The sequence below is a fragment of the Anopheles stephensi genome, chromosome 3 (genome assembly GCF_013141755.1).
Source record: "Anopheles stephensi strain Indian chromosome 3, UCI_ANSTEP_V1.0, whole genome shotgun sequence".
Taxonomy (NCBI): Eukaryota; Metazoa; Arthropoda; class Insecta; order Diptera; family Culicidae; genus Anopheles; species Anopheles stephensi.
In genome coordinates, this window is record NC_050203.1 from 37847501 (window position 1) to 37864964 (window position 17464).

A 17464-nucleotide genomic window follows, 5' to 3' on the forward strand; every position below is an offset into this window, starting at 1 on the left:
GCAGACAGCAGAGAGACCGTTTGGCACCGCCTGGTGATTATTGTCGAGGGTGAAAACTGTCACATAATTCAAGCTGCTAAAAACCAATTGCCTAAAAGTATTGTTTAATGAAATGGAAAATTCCGTGGACTGCTGAACGCTCTCTTTCAATCGGATTCGTAAGGGAACATCCAAGAAGACAGTAACGCGTTGCTCCAACAGCACGATTCGGTTGTGACCGTTGTCTGAAAAACCTTGTGGAGAGTATTTTTTCACTGCAGTATAACTCCTAACATACATTTCTTTGAGATGGGCTACAGAAAAAACCAGGATGCGAGGGAAAAAAAAACCCAACCACTTCCCGTGCCATAAGTATTGGAATTGTATTGGAGCATGCAGTAACAAGGGAAAACAGAGGGAGGAAAAAAATAACAAGCCCATAATTTTCCACACCAAACTCATCGTCAGCGAACCACCCATATCCACTGAGCACGGCACAGATCTGTTACGCCATGAGTATGTGTATCTGTGTGTGGCAAAATAACCGAATCGAAATGGCAAGAAAAACAGGAAAATTCATTGCTCTGCAAAAGGCGAACAAAAAACACAACGGACGACATAACGGATCGAATCCATGTAGGTTGCTCGTATGAACAGCGCAGCAAAAATTGGTCCATTGAACAGCGGGAGTGTAGTTCTTTCCGCCTCCAAGAATTCCACTTAAATCCACGACCAATGGCCTATTCGCTGTTCATAATCCGTTAAGGGTAGTTTTCTTTGTTCGAACCAACAGACCCGGGCGGGGGCTCCTAGTGGGTCGAGTCGGAATCGGAATATGACGGTAAAAAAAAAACGGCAAAAGTTAGTGGTAGTAATAATAAAACGGGATCGGTGCATAAATCTTACCAGAAAATGGCACACAACATTTTTGCGTCTGAGCCGAAAGATGAACTTTCGGTTGATTGTTTTGAAGAAAGAGAACCAACAACAAAAAAACTGAGCAGAGGATATCCGCCTTTGTTTGATTCACCTTTTCAGCAGAAAATGATTGGATTTGTGGAAGTTGTTTTTGTCGCTTAAAAGAGCAATAGCGATAAAACAAAAGATTATCTTGTTTTCATCTTGATAAATTACTTAAAACTCAGCCGCTTATTCCTGTCATTCTAACAAGCTTACACGCTTTATATTTAAAGAGATAGCATTTTACTTTTGTCGATTATTAAAGCAAGCTTTGTGTATTGAAAAGTTTCATTACGTTATCATTGTTCAAGCTTCATCTATGAAACCACCAAAAGGCACCACAAATAACTTCACAATACCACCTCACTTGGCGGATGCCAACACAATCTGCATTGATGTCTTGATTGAAGCAGCGCTGTGCTAGTACAAACATTTCCTCGGGCATCAGCTACCAGCCGTTATCTAACATCCAACACCGGCGGCTGTACGGAAGTGTACGGGACACGGCGAGCATTTAATTCTATTAGCAATTTCTCCGTCAATATCCGCTCCGCATGCCTTGGGCGAAAATGGAAGCGGCTGCACTGCGGCACTGTTTGTGAACTGCTTTGTGCCGTGCGGCTCTGGAAGTCATCCACAAATCAAAGCAATACTGACAGCGTCAACGTTGATGGAGACGCCTGGTCGGTCGTGTTGGAAAGTGTGCGGCACAGGAGGAACGGGAGCAAGAGACAGCGGGAGAAATCAGATTTAATTTACTTCCGCCTCATTGAGATTCACGAAAATTTCCCCCGACAGCTCGAACACAACAAAACCCACAACCTCACCTCGTGGGTGCTGTCTCATGCTGGGGCGTTGCAGATGGAGGCGCCCAGTAGCTCACAGCGTTCCGAAGGGAAAACTAATCACGGGCGGCTTCCGTAAAGCGGTGGCGAGGACAGTTTCAAATTTTTGCACCATTTAAATGTCACTGACAATTTGTGCACAAGGGAGCGAAAGTTTTGTACCGAATGGAAAAGGAACGATGCCTTCGTGTCGCAGAACCGCTGACAGAGAGTTTGGCAAGCTAAAGTTGGTCGTCGGTCTCTGTCTCTCAGGGTACGATTGTCAGACAACTGACTGTTGTTTTTGTTATGTGCTGCCAGTACGGAGAGCTGTTGCATCGCGTTTGTACGTTAAACAAATCGCACAACGCATGAACGAATCGGTTGAGGGAGGCAAAAAACCACGCCAACGTGTGGAGTTGAACAGAAAAAGTGTTGCAATTTGCAACTAAGTTGTTATTTACCGTCGCAAAGTTGCACAGCATCTGATCACCGACGGTAACGGTGCGCCTGAGAAAGGTGGCTTTTGATACAGAAAACAGAGTGTGCAGCTTAAGCAAAAGTAAACAAAAAGCAGGACAAAACACAACACAACGAACGCTTTCGCCCAGGTTCCAGCTTCAAGTCTCGGAGAAGAGCTGGTACAAATAAAACAAGCGATAACTCTGGGAGCCCCCCGCACGGTGAAGGGCTGAAATGGTGGTTGAAGCACGAGGGACTGCACGAGCATCACAAACTCGCTGACATCAAACCAAATAGGAACGTTTGCAATAAAAAGATGAGTCGTATAAAAACCATCTTTCGAGCTCAGTAACAGCAAAAAAACCGTCCCAGACGAGTAATTCCTTGCAAAGGAGAGAGGCAATGCAACTGTTAATTCCATAACACACACACACTCACACACACACTGGAGAGAGTGAAACTGCTCCGCATGTTTCCTGTGTCCCTGGGTGCATGGTAGTGAAATGCAATTAAAGTTTGTTATTTGTTTTCGGGTGAGAAAGTTTATAATTTCAATGAAACATGACTCGCCGACTGTGTGCTGAGGAAGGAGAAGGCCTGGACTTCGTCGAGCAGGTCCAGATCTAGACCGGATTCGCATGGAATGGAGGGATAATTTTTTGCTACCAGCTTAGTTGCAATTTTTTGCAACTCCAAGCCCATCATCTATCGCCTCGGTCGAACGAACGAAACGGGCCTGGGGATTGACCATCATGAATTGTACTGGTTCTTGTGGGGAGGGTATCTGGCCTGGTGACCGGAGCGGGAGTTGATACTACTATTTTTAACTCTCAATTATACCTTCGTGCACTCGTGCTTTATTGGTTTTGAGCGCAGAAATAAAATAAATACACACACGAGCCGACGAAACAAGTGTGCATATTTTCGCAATGATGTAATCATGCGCTCGCAATGCGTGTGCATTTGCCTCTCCGGGACGTTTGATGTGCCAAGTGGGGAGTGTTTTTATTTCATTTTCAAGTGCCATGAAATGAAAATGTACATTTTACAGAGCAAACAGTCGGTTAAAATAGTTGTTTTTGGCGTGAAAAATTGTGTTGAAGCTATCTTTAAGCTTTGAGCGAGAATGAAAAAACAGTGTTCCAGGATTTAATAACTTTGCATCAACATCGAGCTGGTTCGTGTGCCGTCGTTCAAAAATAATTTTGAATTATGAAACGAGTAAAATGGTATGATTCGCCGAATTAAATTAAGAAACCGGTTTAACAAATATCTGGAACAGTTGAAATACAAGTACATCATAGCATGTTAAGTAGCAACACAAATAAGGATATCTAATTGCTCAAATGAAAATTAGCGGTTTTGTGCCACTATGGGAAGGTGGGTACAGAAGGACTAAGAATATTGCATATACAGAAATATCTAAATAATTGGGAAAAAACACATCGACACATAAACAATGAAACGACGACGGGCGAAGACAAAATCACGGAGCGCATAAAAAATAAGTTGAATCAAGAAAAAAATACAACAAAACAAAGGTACAAAAAATAACATTGATAAACTGTAACATTGTACTGAAAATACAAAGAAATTGATAAAAACATTTAAAGGTAACGGTTATAGCAGCAGAAGATTAAAATAAAACAGAAAAAAAGGTAGAAATAACTTAATATAAATCGTAGTTAATGTAAGCAAAACAGCCTGAATCGGAAAACTTAAATTAGAAAATCGTATTAGAGTAATAATGAGAGAATGAAAAAGAAGATAAAGCCAGTTACGAATATGGTTACGAATAAAAAAAAAACAACACAACAACAAAATCCAAACTCATAGAAACCACTGACGGCGCATCCGATAACGATGAGGAACAAAGTCAAATCAACCAGATAACGATCAAAAAATCACAACACAACAACACGAGTGTACAGCATTACATCGGACATCGGTCAATCGGTCATTATGAGTGTTTTGGGGCCCGGGCAGGTGGTTTTTGTGGGAGTGTTTTGAGTGGGTTGTGGTTTTAGACATTACATGGTACTAGTCTAAACACATTATGAAACGAAAGGTAGCAATATATATATAGAGCGAGTGTGAGAGAGAGAGAGAGAGCTAGATAGATAAATAGTAACAGGGGGTATAAAAGGGTGGGCGGGAAGGTAGGGTAGGTGGTTTGAACCACCTTAAGACAACAGTGAACAGAAACGACTTGGTAGAACTTACCGACACCGGGATACGGCTGGATGCCAGGATAGGCGGCGTGCGGTAGGGCGGCATCTCCGTTCGGAAGTCCTTGAGCGGGTATCGACAGGTGCAGGGCATCTGCATAAAGAGCTGCATAAATTATTGTGGTTCGACGGTTTGTTGTGTTGGGGTGTACTTTGTGAGTGAGTAAAGGTGGATGAGTGGCCAAGTTCGAGGTACTTACGTCCTGGGTAGGTTTGGGGTATTCCGTTGGTGTACACAGCCTCCGAACCGGCCGGTTGACCGTTGGGCGTTTGTGCTGCCATGTTGAAGGTAGGCATCGTGGGCGATGGTAGAGAGGGGATGGCACCGTTTACTGGCTGTCCGGAACCTGGAGAGAAACAAAAAATGGCGTGCGAAACAGGGCCAGAGTTGGTTGAGTTGGGGCGAACCGTAAGATTCGAACCGGCTGGCTACACTTACCGTTCAACGCGTGAGGTATTTGTGTTGCTAGTGCAGCCATGGGATTGATATACGTTCCTTGTGCGGTTGCGGCCGCCATCAGGGCTGCCTGCTGCTGCTGGGCGTAGGCGCCGTACGGTCCGAACTGGTTGAACACAAACGGACTCAGCAGGTTCATATGGCCAGCCATTTGCTGCATACGACGGAGTTGCCTCTCTTTCTCGGTGTCAGCAAACTTTACCACTAAGCTAGAGGATGCACCCTGCCGAATGCACAAAACCGTATCCGTTAATTGGGCACGCAGAAAAAAATGGTGGCGCGATTAATAACATAAATCAAACGGAAAGCGCATCAGCCATTTCAGCTAACGACGGTTGGGGACGATTTGGGGAATGCTAGGATGAGTAGGATATGCGGAGCGGGGGGGAATGTTTTCGGCATGACCTCCACCATCTTTCTGTCTCCACCCCTCTGCCTACTAACACGTATAAATCATCATCCTATTAAGTGGAGCTAAACAACACACACACAGAGCGATACGAATAATTCATATCCATTTACTTGGAATGGCAAGGATTAGATGGATCTGTTTTTACTGCACGGAAAAATGCTACCACGAAAAGCGATTGCTATGTATGGGTGTGTGTGTGAGTCCCACAGTCGGTTTGCGAATGACGCTGCGGAGAAGGCTACACCATCAAGCCTTCGATGGCAGCTTAAGATAAATACATCAACAGCAACACAAACGGCGAACGAATGAACATTTCTATGATAGCATTTTATTATGCCACACGCTGCTCGTTCGCTGCTGCGGAGGAGTCATCAGCCTTTTGTTGGAACACAGCCTTTTTCACGCGGACACACCTTTGCGCTAAAGAGCGTGCACAATAGGGGCGCACCATCGCCATCGGGCGGTTGTTCTGCCATGATTAATTACAGCTTCGGTTGGGCACAACATGTCCCACATCTAAGGCGCAACACACTCAACAAACGGCACTGCTGGCTATGCGATACCGATACACGCACACACACACACAGAGTTATACAACTGGCTAAGTGGATACAGATACACGTCCAACAATTAAACACACACACAAAACACAACAAATACATTGAATACACAAACACAAAAACAATGTTATGCGCGGAAACAGGTGATACAGCGCCAAGCTACATTTCTTCGGGGAAGCGATTACGGCTATTTACGCTTGAACGTTGTTTGATAAGATGATTATTTGAATAATTTATGGAGTTTTTTTTGTATTCAGTAGTTGAAGGGCATTGTTTAAGATACATAGTCATAATTTTAAAATGAGACAGCTGTTTCAGCGAATTCTATTACGTCGCCTTAATAAAGAGAAATTATTCTTTGGGTCTAATATGACTTCGGCTAGTTTGGCTTGAAGTTTTGCGACTTCGGAAACAAACTTCATTAGTGTTCGATTCCAATATAAATTCAAGCAAATAAAGTATCCAAATCGAAGCAATCAGTTGCAATCTATCGTAATGCTGGAATTCTTGAGTATCACATCTATTCTTCCAAAACTATTTCATCCGCAGTCAACAGTCTCGGGATTGTATAAAAATATGACAGCAAGCAGTTTTTTTTTTATTCATAAAGAACGGCCTGGCCGTATTGCTAACAGCAAGCAGTTAAACAGGAAAGTTCTGCTATTTTTTCAAATATCCGAGGTCATAATTTTTCTGAGGATAATATAAAATGGTCTTCAAATTAAATCAATTGTCTTCCTTGTCCTCAATCAACCAAACTGATTTTTAAATTATCCCTCTGTCCTGGTGTCCTGCCGAACCGTGAATGAATTTTAAATCACGATACACATTCCAGCGCTCGTTTGCATGCGGTTGACTGCTCAAAAACTCAACCTGTTGCTGCAGGACTCAACACGCCAAAGCAACACAATAGAGTGTGAGCTTCTGCCTTCAAACTGCTCGCCGATACGGATACCGTCATCGTCAGGCTTACCAAGCTCGCTCACCATTATGCGGCCAATAGCAAGTGGAAAAAAAGGAAACAAACGAAAGCAAAACTGCAAGAAGAAATTGTCGACCGTGTGCATGTTCCGCACGGTGGTAGGCTGAGTGGTTCGTGTCGAGAATTTACCCAAAGGGTCGTACTTAGTCACGTCACGTCACCAGACTAAATCGTACCCCTTTTTTCGTTCAAATGTAAAAAAAACACTATCGTTATGAAGTTTTCAAACACCTCCCCTAGGGCACTCCATGTGGGCTCCACTCGCACACCCGAAACTATGATAGTCATTTCCGGCCCACTTCCTGACTTTTGATGAATTTCCATCGCATGACGCGCCGTGCCATAAGCGAAGAAAAGGACAGTAATCGCTATCACAAACTGTTGCTCGCTGGGCATGATTTCGACAGCGGAAACCTGTTGTTAGATCCTAACCTCCGAGCAGCCATAGGTTGATGCTATCCGTGCTGTTCTAAAGACGTTTGGTCGTTCCGGGAGTTTGGTCGGTCACACGTTTCAGGCATTTTTCCGTCAGACCAAAATCAACCTCCTTCCACTCTAGAGCTGTGCTTCCAAATTCGTCTACGTCATCGTGTGGTGGGCCGTTATTGGATGGATGTTTCAGGTTTCTGATATTGAATAGGAAATTATCCATAAGAACCAGCGAAAGCAGTGCAAGCAGGAGGACAAGATAGCGTCAGGACAAATAGAGATGGAAGAACGTCACTGAAATTGCTTCCTTCGTTTTGTTGCCAGTGAAGACCGTTGAACGCAGTAAGAAAATCGTTCAAGGGGAAAAAGAGTCGGTAGGCTGGTAAGAAAATCACCACCTTTGGACTGATTGTCATCACCACTTTGTGCCCGAAAAAAGGTATTATAAATGATGGTGATTTCTAGTTCGGAGCTACCACACAGCACCACTGCTTCTTTTCTTCCTTGTGCCCATCGGTCCTGAGTAAAACATCAAAGAAATGAAGGATCGACTTACGGAGACTGACGACGCTGAGGAAACATTCAGGCAGCACAATATGCTTGCCAGGATAGCCGGAAAATTATTGATTAACGTTGGCAGGTCACAGGACAGTTGCCGGTGGGATTTGATTCAATTGGCGCCAAGGGTGCTCACCTTGCCATTGACTCCCGGGAGGGATACTTTGGGGTTAATTGATGACAAATTGAAAAGCTTCACCGGGGTGAGGTTTGGCCTCCCCAGATCCAGCAGATGGGGAATGATTTATGGAATGTTGCGTCAAATAGAATTGTTGTGATAGGGAAAAGCCTCTTTCCTTTGTTTCTGTTCATTCTTTTAATAATGCTTCAAAATCAATCATTCGACACCAAAAAAGGATGAAGGAAAACTTTTACAAAACTTGAACAGTTGTTTGCATTCTATAAATCCATTATGCTGCAGCTAAGAAAAAAAAAAACGAGAGGATACATTCAACAAATTCAATCGACTCAATTGGTGCAGAAATAAAACACTGAAAGTGTATAATGGAGAAACTCCCATTGCTGGCTGCTCGCCATGAAAATCTCTTCAAACAATAAATAAACCGTCCATTACGAAGGGGCGGAGTTTCACCAATCGATTCAACACTAGTGCTAAAAACCAGAGCTAAAATACGACCCCAACCTTTCTTTTGCCAGAGCGAAGAGCCGCCTGGGGGCGAGCTGTGGGGATAAGCGCAGAAGACGATACATTTTATTGAAGAGCTTTGGCCCTAATTGAATTGAGTTCATTCGTTATCCTCTGTGTAATGTGCACACACTCGGGCCACTCCGCACATCTACTTGAAACTTCATTCCATCAATAACACACCCACCCGGTCGAACGTCACACCGTCATCATCATCCCACCTGAGCGCTCCCTCACCTGTGCAGCCGGTGGAACCATTTTATTTCATTTGTTTTATTTACTGAATGGGTTAGTGCCGGAGCTACCGCCGAGTGGTTTGTTGCAAGCGTTCCAAGTGCATGAAGCGAGCAGCTCCCAGGTTTTGTGGTCCTCGGATAGGTGGCGGTCCCCCGTTTCGACCTGTGGAGCAAAGTGAACGCTCCGTGGGGTGTCCTTTTTGTGAGTGTGTGTGTGTGGGTGAAAAACTCGAGGCTCAACAGACAAAAGCATTCAATATTTTATTCATTTTACCTTTTCCCCATTGCAAAGCGGGGCGGTACGGGAAATCAACAGATAGGAAAACTTTTACCGTTGGCCGGATACTTGAGGTGAACCTAGAAGCTTTGCCTTGCACAGTCGTTTGCTGTCTATGCATTTAGGATGCTCCAAAAGCGAGAACACCCTTAACATTGCAGCTCGCTAACTTCGACGCTACAATGGCCCAAACGACGGGTCGCTGCCAAACGTTGGCGATGCTAAGCTACGCTTCAAGGATCACACAAGTGGATCTGCTTGAGCGGGAGCCCAGTCACCGACAGTGCAAGGTTGCTCCCAGTGGGCTTGTTACATTGCATCTGCCAGCCGGCGGCGTAACTGCAACATTGGATCACAGTGGAGCACCATCACGGTGGGACTCCGGTGCATCCGCACGCTGTGCCTGATGGTCCCATCTGCCAGTATCATCAGCATCATCTTTGGAGCATCTTCTCGCCAGATGCTGGGGGAGGGCGGAGAAAACAAATAGAATGTCTACTTTCATCCGACTAACGGATGCAATTTCTGGGCACTGTCTGCCCGAGCTCGAAAGAAAAAGCGCAAATATGATCAAGGGATTGCTGCTGGCGTATCCTTCCGCAACGTGATGCGATGCTGGAACGACGGCAGGTAATGTATCTAAATTTGTTGACATTATTATTTTGCTATCGAGGGCATTGTGCTGTGGTTGGGCGATTCAAGGACCCCCCCTGCAAAGTGCTCAAACAAACATTGTTCGTCTCAGGTTTTTTTTTTTTCATTTTGAGGAGTTGTATTGAAGTTTTGTTAATATTTTTACAATTGAATAAAATCGTTTCCTGTATCATTTTCCTTCAATTAGTTGAGAAAGAATCGGTTCCCTGAAGCAGCTGGGCAACTCCACTTATCAGAACCTCCAATCTATCATCTCACTAGCAGCTTATCTTCATGCTCCAACGTCAGCTAAGGAATATTTAACCAGCAAAAACCACATCTATTTTCCGCATCAACGAAGCAGCCCTTGCACAACACCACAGCATTTTCTAAATAACGACCCGAAAATGTGATATATTAGATGGGTTTGCTTAATCTGTTCGCTGTAAGACACGGCCAAACATGAGCATCGTTCATACGGATGCTTCCACCTCTAGCTGCGAGGAGCATTCTCGTGCTGTAATGCATTGTGCATATAATGATAATATTCATAAATTGTCATCACCACACCCCTGTTGCCCCCCCACCCTGCATCCGGACAGTGAACAGTGTGCAACAGGCAGAACAGTTTAGCTCGAGGGCGAAACAACGGCCGAGATAGCGACGACTTGTACTAATAATAATAATACAATACAACTTGCCCACTCTTGCCACGATGGGGTAGCGTGTGTTCTTCGCTTGCCTGGGTTTTGGTATAATGTTCTAGCTGCTGCCAAAACGGAGCAACTTCAACGGTGTAGAGAGGAACAAGCGCAAAAAACAGTAAACACGAACCGCATGTTGCATGTTCCGGCATCTAGTGCCGAGGGTTTCGGATTTCACGCCTCAACGGAACGAGCGAATCCACACTAGCAAAAGGAGAAAAACAACCCATGCAGTCGAGTAAGTGTTTACGATTTTCCTTTTCGTCGCACTTCGAGCTGCTCGGTGCAACATACAGCCACACACATACACACGTCCTTAGGGGTCTGATTTGAGGTTTGGGGTTTGTAGGTTCTGCTTTTTTTCTCCTTCACCTAGCCCAATCCAATCGCTAGACGTCCGTGCCCGATACGTTTCGGGCTGCTTTCGGTTGGCAAAGTTCCAAAATAGCTTCTCAAATAATAATGAAAGCGATTAAATAAAGTTTAATTTTAAACGACCCCATCAGCGTCACTTGCGCTGGCAAGTCTGGCGCGATTCCACCGGACGGTTTGCTCCTGTGCCTGCACCATCCCAGGCTGCTCGTTAGTACCGGCGGACGTTGCGGAAAGTAAATTTGAAGCAAGGACCCACCGTGAAGGAATCTCGGGACAGCTGTGTGCGAGGGCTTTAAATTTTTCATGCGAAACGTGAGGTTGTTTCTTGGCGTGCTTGGCCGGCCGGACAAATGGTGAGTTTATGCGGATCGGCGGTTTGCTGTTCCTTTCTTCGTGTCTTCGTGGATGCTTTGTTAGCTCACTGTAGCGACCGTGTTTAAGGAGCCGATTTCCACCCAATCTCTTAAGGGAAGGCCTGTTTTTCTTTATTTGGCGGATGGAGCATTTCACTGCCCGTGTGAAGAAGAATGGCGCAAAAATGGCTCGGTTTTTTTGTGGGATGCTGCTTCGTTTCCGTTCGTACCAGAAGGGCAGCTGCCCCTGGACGGATGTTATTGAAGAGCCCTAAAAAGTACACATAATTAGGTTATTAAAGAAAAATTGATTTGCTCATCGCTCGTACCGGTCATTTGGTCGATGCGGACCGACATGAAGCGAACATGATTTTGGGGCAAAGCAAATATTCTTTAGCGCGTTCACGAAGTTGATGAGGCTTGGCCTTTGTTCGCTGGCTGTCTTGCTTGCCTTTTTTTGTTGTTTGTGTTTGCTTTTTCGATCTTCATCACTCGTGATGAAGGATGTTTTTCTTCTCAGTGGTTTTTTTTGCTTTCCAACACTGGTACCCTCATTACTGGATGATGGGCAGAACGTAGCTTAAAGACGCTTTTACCCACCCAAATAACGGACGACGACCGCCAGCTTTCCCAGGTCCATAGCCGTAAAGAAAAATTAAAACCCATGTACCGTTTAATATCGTTTTGCACCGTGCACTGAGGCCAATGAGCCTCGAACATTAGCTCGCTGCTGGTCATTATGCGCTTGTTGGGGTGAAATGGGTAGGAGAATGAGAAGCGGCTTTCGAAGCCGATAAAAGTTTTAAAACTTTCACAAACATGCTTTTCTTTCGCATGAATAGGAAAGCAGACCACCCTACAAAAAATACCATAATAGCACCGATCTTCGCGAACAAATGATTTCGAATCACCTTTTCTTTACTCTGCTGCTATCTTATGGCTATTTTCACGCGAGATTCCGTAGTTCCGAAGAAATGGCGTACAGGCAAAAAAAAGTTCCTCACCGTTAGGCAAGATGGATGACGGTTGCATGCATTTTGATGGCAGGGTAAAATGTGGAAAGTCATGAAAATCAATAAGCTATGAACATTAATCATGATGATGCTACAAGGTTGTTCTCGCTTTAAAAAAAAAGCTGCAGCATCAAACCTTTTTACTCTTGGACTCTTTTTCATTTACTCTTTAAATGTGTTAAAGCACACGTTTTAGTGGCTTCCCATTAAAGTGCCAGTTGGGATGTTTTACTATTCACTCAACGGAAAAAAGTGCATTATGTGGCGGAGAAGCGGGAACACTTTTTGCAGGACCGTCCACATGTCTGGATAATTTTCTATCAAGAAAGCAATGAAAGACTCCGTGTCCCGTGTGACACAAATATAATCCACGACTCTTTCTGCGCTGGATGCAGATGAGGCAAAAATAAAAATTGCATGGAAAGGTTGAAATGTTCTATCCGTCTGTCAATTGATGGAATTAAATTTCCCTCACCGCCGCGTCGTGTAAGGGCAAAAGAAAACCGATCGCTTGTGCTAGTTTTCGGTAGAGACTTGCGTTGGCATTCTCCGGCTTCTTCATTCGGTCCGGTGTTGGTACGTACCGGAAAATGTGTGTGAGCATGCGGGTTAGGGTAAGCGATGACAGCGACAGCATGTCGAACGTTTGGGGCACGTTATCGGGGGCAGGGGATACCCGGTGATGACGATGTGCCCGGAAACCGGATGTCGGAAGCGGTACTTCAAATTTTAATCAAATTACTACCTAATACAATATCCCACCCAAAACCTTTCCCGAGGGAGGACGGAAAGGTTCTCGATGTCTTGACGGTTGGTTGTCAGCAGGATCGGTCTGTGTGTTTGGTTTTGCGGAGTCTGACGTTTACTTTACGAGAGAAAGAGCGAGCGAGAGATGCGGCGTGTACATAGTAATATCTGTGTGAACAATATTCGAACAAGTTTGAGAAAAAAAAAATTGGTAGACACAGACATATAGTTATACCGGCATGTGTGGGTTGTCTTCTGCTCCAAAAAACTGCCATGCGACCCTTCAAATTTAAGTTTCGGAACGCCAAACAGCAAATATATTGCAAAAAGAAGGAAGATTACTGAACGAGACGATCACATCCGCTCTATTTAGATGTAAACTACCACGAGATGCGCTCACGTAGTCGATTGCTCCGGGTGTGCCGGCTTGGAGTGTAATCGAAATCGAATAACTAGTCTTTTTATCGATTGCTGGAACTGAGGGCCGGAGGGAGTACAGACTGGAAAAACGTAATACTCATCCACCGTAACCACAAATCGAACTCCGTAGGTAGGAGATACGTATGGGAAGCGTATAGGATGGTGAAGCAGCGAGACATGTGAGCGTTTGGATCACTTCTAGGCTCATCGATAATCGAACGTGCGAACGTCAGCAGAAATGATTTACGTTGGCTGGGCACATCTCGATAGCGTGCCTTACAAATTAAGCACACAATAGAAATAGATATATTGTCATTGTTCAGCTGTTCGTTCAGGTATCGATGTATAGTGATGGGTCCAGACATTGAATAGTTACGATTCTTAAAGCATTGCAGTTCTTTAAAATATTTCATGCTTTAAACCGTCTTTTAAGATGATTTTTCGCGTTGAAAGAACTTACGATAGACAATAAACTTTACATGGAGTACTTAGGCACAGAAAAAACGGACGAGAAGAAAGCATCATCCTCTGTCCGTCGGTAGATCTCTTGAATATTTCCATCACATTTACTTCCCATTTGCCTTTAAGAGCGTTTGCTCAGTCGCAAATAAAAATGCACCCAACTGAGACTCGAGGGAAGCTCGAAGCGGCTCGATAACACTAGGCAAGCTCTGGATGGCACAAGCAGTCAGTGTCAGACAGCAGTAGAAATCGAGCAAAACACGTTCGTCAGCATACAAAACGCGAAATGCTTTCACGTTCCCTGCACTCAACCAAAGACTCATCCCTTGTGTTTGCTGATGTGTCCTCACGAAATGATACGTCACAGTCCATTGCGTTTTATATGAAAATTGATAGAAAATTCTGATGCTTCCAGCGACGGTTGGACGAAAGACTTTTGCGCGTTTCTCTCTTTTCTTTGCGCTGAAGAAATGTTGAACCATTTGACATGATATATAAATTATTACACATTTCCACATTTTCTACAGCACGGCAAGGAAAGCGTGAAGAAAAAGGAGCGCAAGCAATTCGTCGTCCACTCGTTCAACGATCCCTACTTCTTGGACGAGTGCCCGCGTGGTCCTTTGTTCGGATCGGTCAGCAGCAGCAGTACGGGAATATATTTTCCAACCCTGTTTTCCACACTCTCATTATATTGCATGTCTCGAAGAGCAAGTCAATTGGGTGAAAAATAAATTTTCAACTCATTCGTGCGGAACGATTTCGGTGTGTGTATGTGTGTGCGTGACCGTACACCGTGCCCTTGTTATTCATGAATTCCAAGTTTAAAGTACCATCAGCGCTGGGTTCGTTCCACCGGGCTGGAGCTCCGGCAGAAATTAGGTTGACGATGTATGACAAATGGGTGTACAAAGTAGTTCGCACCGTCTGTAAGGATAGCAGCATTGCGCGGAGCGAACGAATTCGAGGGTTGTTTTTTTGTGACCGAAAGTAGCAGCAACGTATTTCAGTTGGAGTAGTCTTGATTGGGCTTGCAGGTGCAGGTGTGCTAAATGAAACGACAAACAACAGCGACCGGTTGCGTTCGAAACGAAAGACCACCGATTTGTTCCACTTTGAGAGGCCATAATTACGCTTCGTAATGTAAATAGCGTGTTACATTAATTACATTGCAAATGTTACGATACTTTGGCAGCGAAAAAGGATTTAAAATTATTGCAGGTTTTGGAAGACCGAGGAAAAGAATGATGAACATTCCCCTGCTAAGCATGCTGAAATGGTGGGAACATTTGGTTTTTTTGTAGAGAGTGACCTGAAATCCTCTTGGAAAAGTTTCTATGGGAGGACTTTTATTGGTTGGTGGGATAGTCAAAATTACACGAAAATTATCCGGGACGAGTAGACAGTCGTAAGTGCTGATTACGGTCCCTAATAGACAAACTCTCACAGAAACCTTGCCTAACCACAAATCGAGTCAATCGGTATGATGGCCTCGAGTTTGTTGGTTTAGTTATACTTATGACATCAAACATAAATAAATCAATAAAATTGTGTAAGTGTTCATAGACAGATTCATCATAGGAATCCTGCAAAAATAGACATTTTGGAAATGTGGAAACTAATGGAAAACTAATTTGACATCTAAGATACCAATTTTTCGATCCAAAATACCAATTTTTAAATTTAGAGACATTTTGCTAAACAACCGAGCATGATAATTAGGAATTTAATTGAAGTGTGGCGCAGCAATTTTTCACTCTAGAATGCAACGAAGCTGAAATAAAATATTCATGATGGTTGTATTACAGTCAAGACACACTACGAAAACTCAAAAATGAGTGGAAGGATTTACCCTGAATTCTGCAGTAGCATCAACAAGTTCCCCAACACTTAAGCAGCAATGTTGCGCTCACAGTACTTGTATTTGTAATTGTTTGTGTAACCTAGTGGCCTATTAGCTATTATTCGTTCCGTCTTTCAAGGTAGCACTTAAACTTTTAAAGTTCCAAAAACACACGGTGGTGAGGCTGCTCAAGGCTCAACTCACTTTATTGAAAAGTATTTCCCTCACGGTTAGCTTGTTGCTTTGTTCGCTTGCAGCACCACAAGAAGGAAGTATTCATTTATCTGTGTGTATTTTTTTTCCGTTTGCACCAAAGTACTGTTCCACTTACGAAAAGTTGGCCAATTCCTGTTTGCCGTTTTCGAGTGCACCATTACTTGCCATTTGGCACGGGTGCGAATACAAATAGAGCTACGGTTTAATTTAACTCAAAGTTTACGCAGTGAGCAACAAAAAGCGTGGTGAGGAAGAGAAAAAAAAAAAACAAAACGCGACCGGGCCAGTGAATCGACCAATGGATTGGGTGTTGTTTCGTTTGGTTTTGAAATTGATTTTTCGGTTAACTTTGTTTCCAGTCCACCATCAGGCCATCAGATCGAGAGAGAGAGAGAGTAGAGAAAAAATCGTTACTACTTTCTTCCCTCAGGAAAAGCAGAGTAGCAGAAAGAAAAAATCGAAAAAAGAAAGTTTTGCTATTCTTTGGGGCTTGGTCTAAAGGCACGGAAGTTTTGACGGTAGCGTTTTGTAAGTAGGAAACGATTTTCTCTCCCAACTTGTTTTTTTCCAGTGCGTAGTACGGTAGTTATTTTCAACAGGCTTAAATTCTTTAACGAATAAAACTTTCGCTTTGCAGCGTGTTTTTGCTCCCGTATTAGTGATGGCGTTTTTGTGGGCTCACTCGAAGGGACTTAAGGGTTCTTTAATTTTAAATTGCGTTCCTCCGTTGTTGTCGGGCTGTGCTACATTTATGACTGGCTTCATTGAAAGTATTTTTTGTGGGAGTTGGAGTATAAATAGATGAGAATGGAGGAAGAATTGAGTTTTTTGTAAGCAGAGAATGATTTGCTCTTTAACTTTAATACAGCGTACTCAGTTCCGTTCCACTGGACTTCATTAAACCTGTAAGCTAATTTGAAAGTTTGAGCATATTAAGTAAAATTCTTGTACAGGTTCTTTAGCGATCTTTAACGCACAAGTAAGCGGATACACTTTATCGAAGCCGACACTACAATCGACAAGATATTGAGAGGATTACTATTTCCCCTGATTCATTGTAGTTGTTTTGTGTGGACCATTCATGCAATTACAGTTTATTTGTTTGCATTTACTCTTTTTGCTTCTCTCTCTCTCTCCTTCGAACATTCACTTGAGTGTGGCGCATGAAAAGCAACATAAAACATACGAAGTTTAGTCAATCCTTTCACCGAGCACTACACAGCCGCTGAATCCAGAAGGGCTGGAAAAGTGGAAAAATGATGCAAAGAAACCGAGCGAACGATAAAATGTTGCAAGCATGGTAATAGCTCGCCTCGTTCGAGTGTTGTGCTTCGTTCACCGTATCGGCTAGAAAGAAATCATCTCGCACCAAACGAAGCAAAAGCAACGGGATCGGTACGGTGCACAAGTACAAGCACAGGCCGATGGAGTCCGTTCCGATGGAGTGCACTCGATATTTATATGTAGATTTGTTTTTAAACCATAAAACACCATACCACCTAACCCACGCCTATCTGCCTTTTGTTACTGTTAGGCCTTTAGTGGATTGTCGGAGATCGGGGGCCAGAACCGGGGGCACGTGACAGAAGATGGGAGAGGTATTTTCCATTATTACACAATATGTACGATGAAATGGAACGCCCACAGTTGAGTTCCTGCGTACTTTTAGTCGGCCGATGGTGGATTGG

The 17464-nt window shown here is 43.9% G+C and overlaps 1 protein-coding gene across 34 annotated transcripts in view; it reads right to left on the reverse strand.

Moving 5' to 3' along the window:
* LOC118511858 (CUGBP Elav-like family member 4) overlaps window positions 1-17464 on the reverse strand; it is a 345265-nt gene that overhangs the window by 17511 nt on the left and 310290 nt on the right. For 20 of the 34 annotated variants that reach the window (XM_036055408.1, XM_036055406.1, XM_036055422.1 and 17 more), the window contains 3 exons: window positions 4893-5133; window positions 4654-4800; window positions 4449-4559 (listed from right to left, as the gene is read on the reverse strand). In XM_036055408.1, coding sequence (XP_035911301.1) covers window positions 4449-4559; window positions 4654-4800; window positions 4893-5133 — 499 coding nt within the window. The remainder of the gene's footprint in view (window positions 1-4448; window positions 4560-4653; window positions 4801-4892; window positions 5134-17464) is intronic. The other 14 variants (XM_036055423.1, XM_036055415.1, XM_036055409.1 and 11 more) reach the window with 1 other exon arrangement.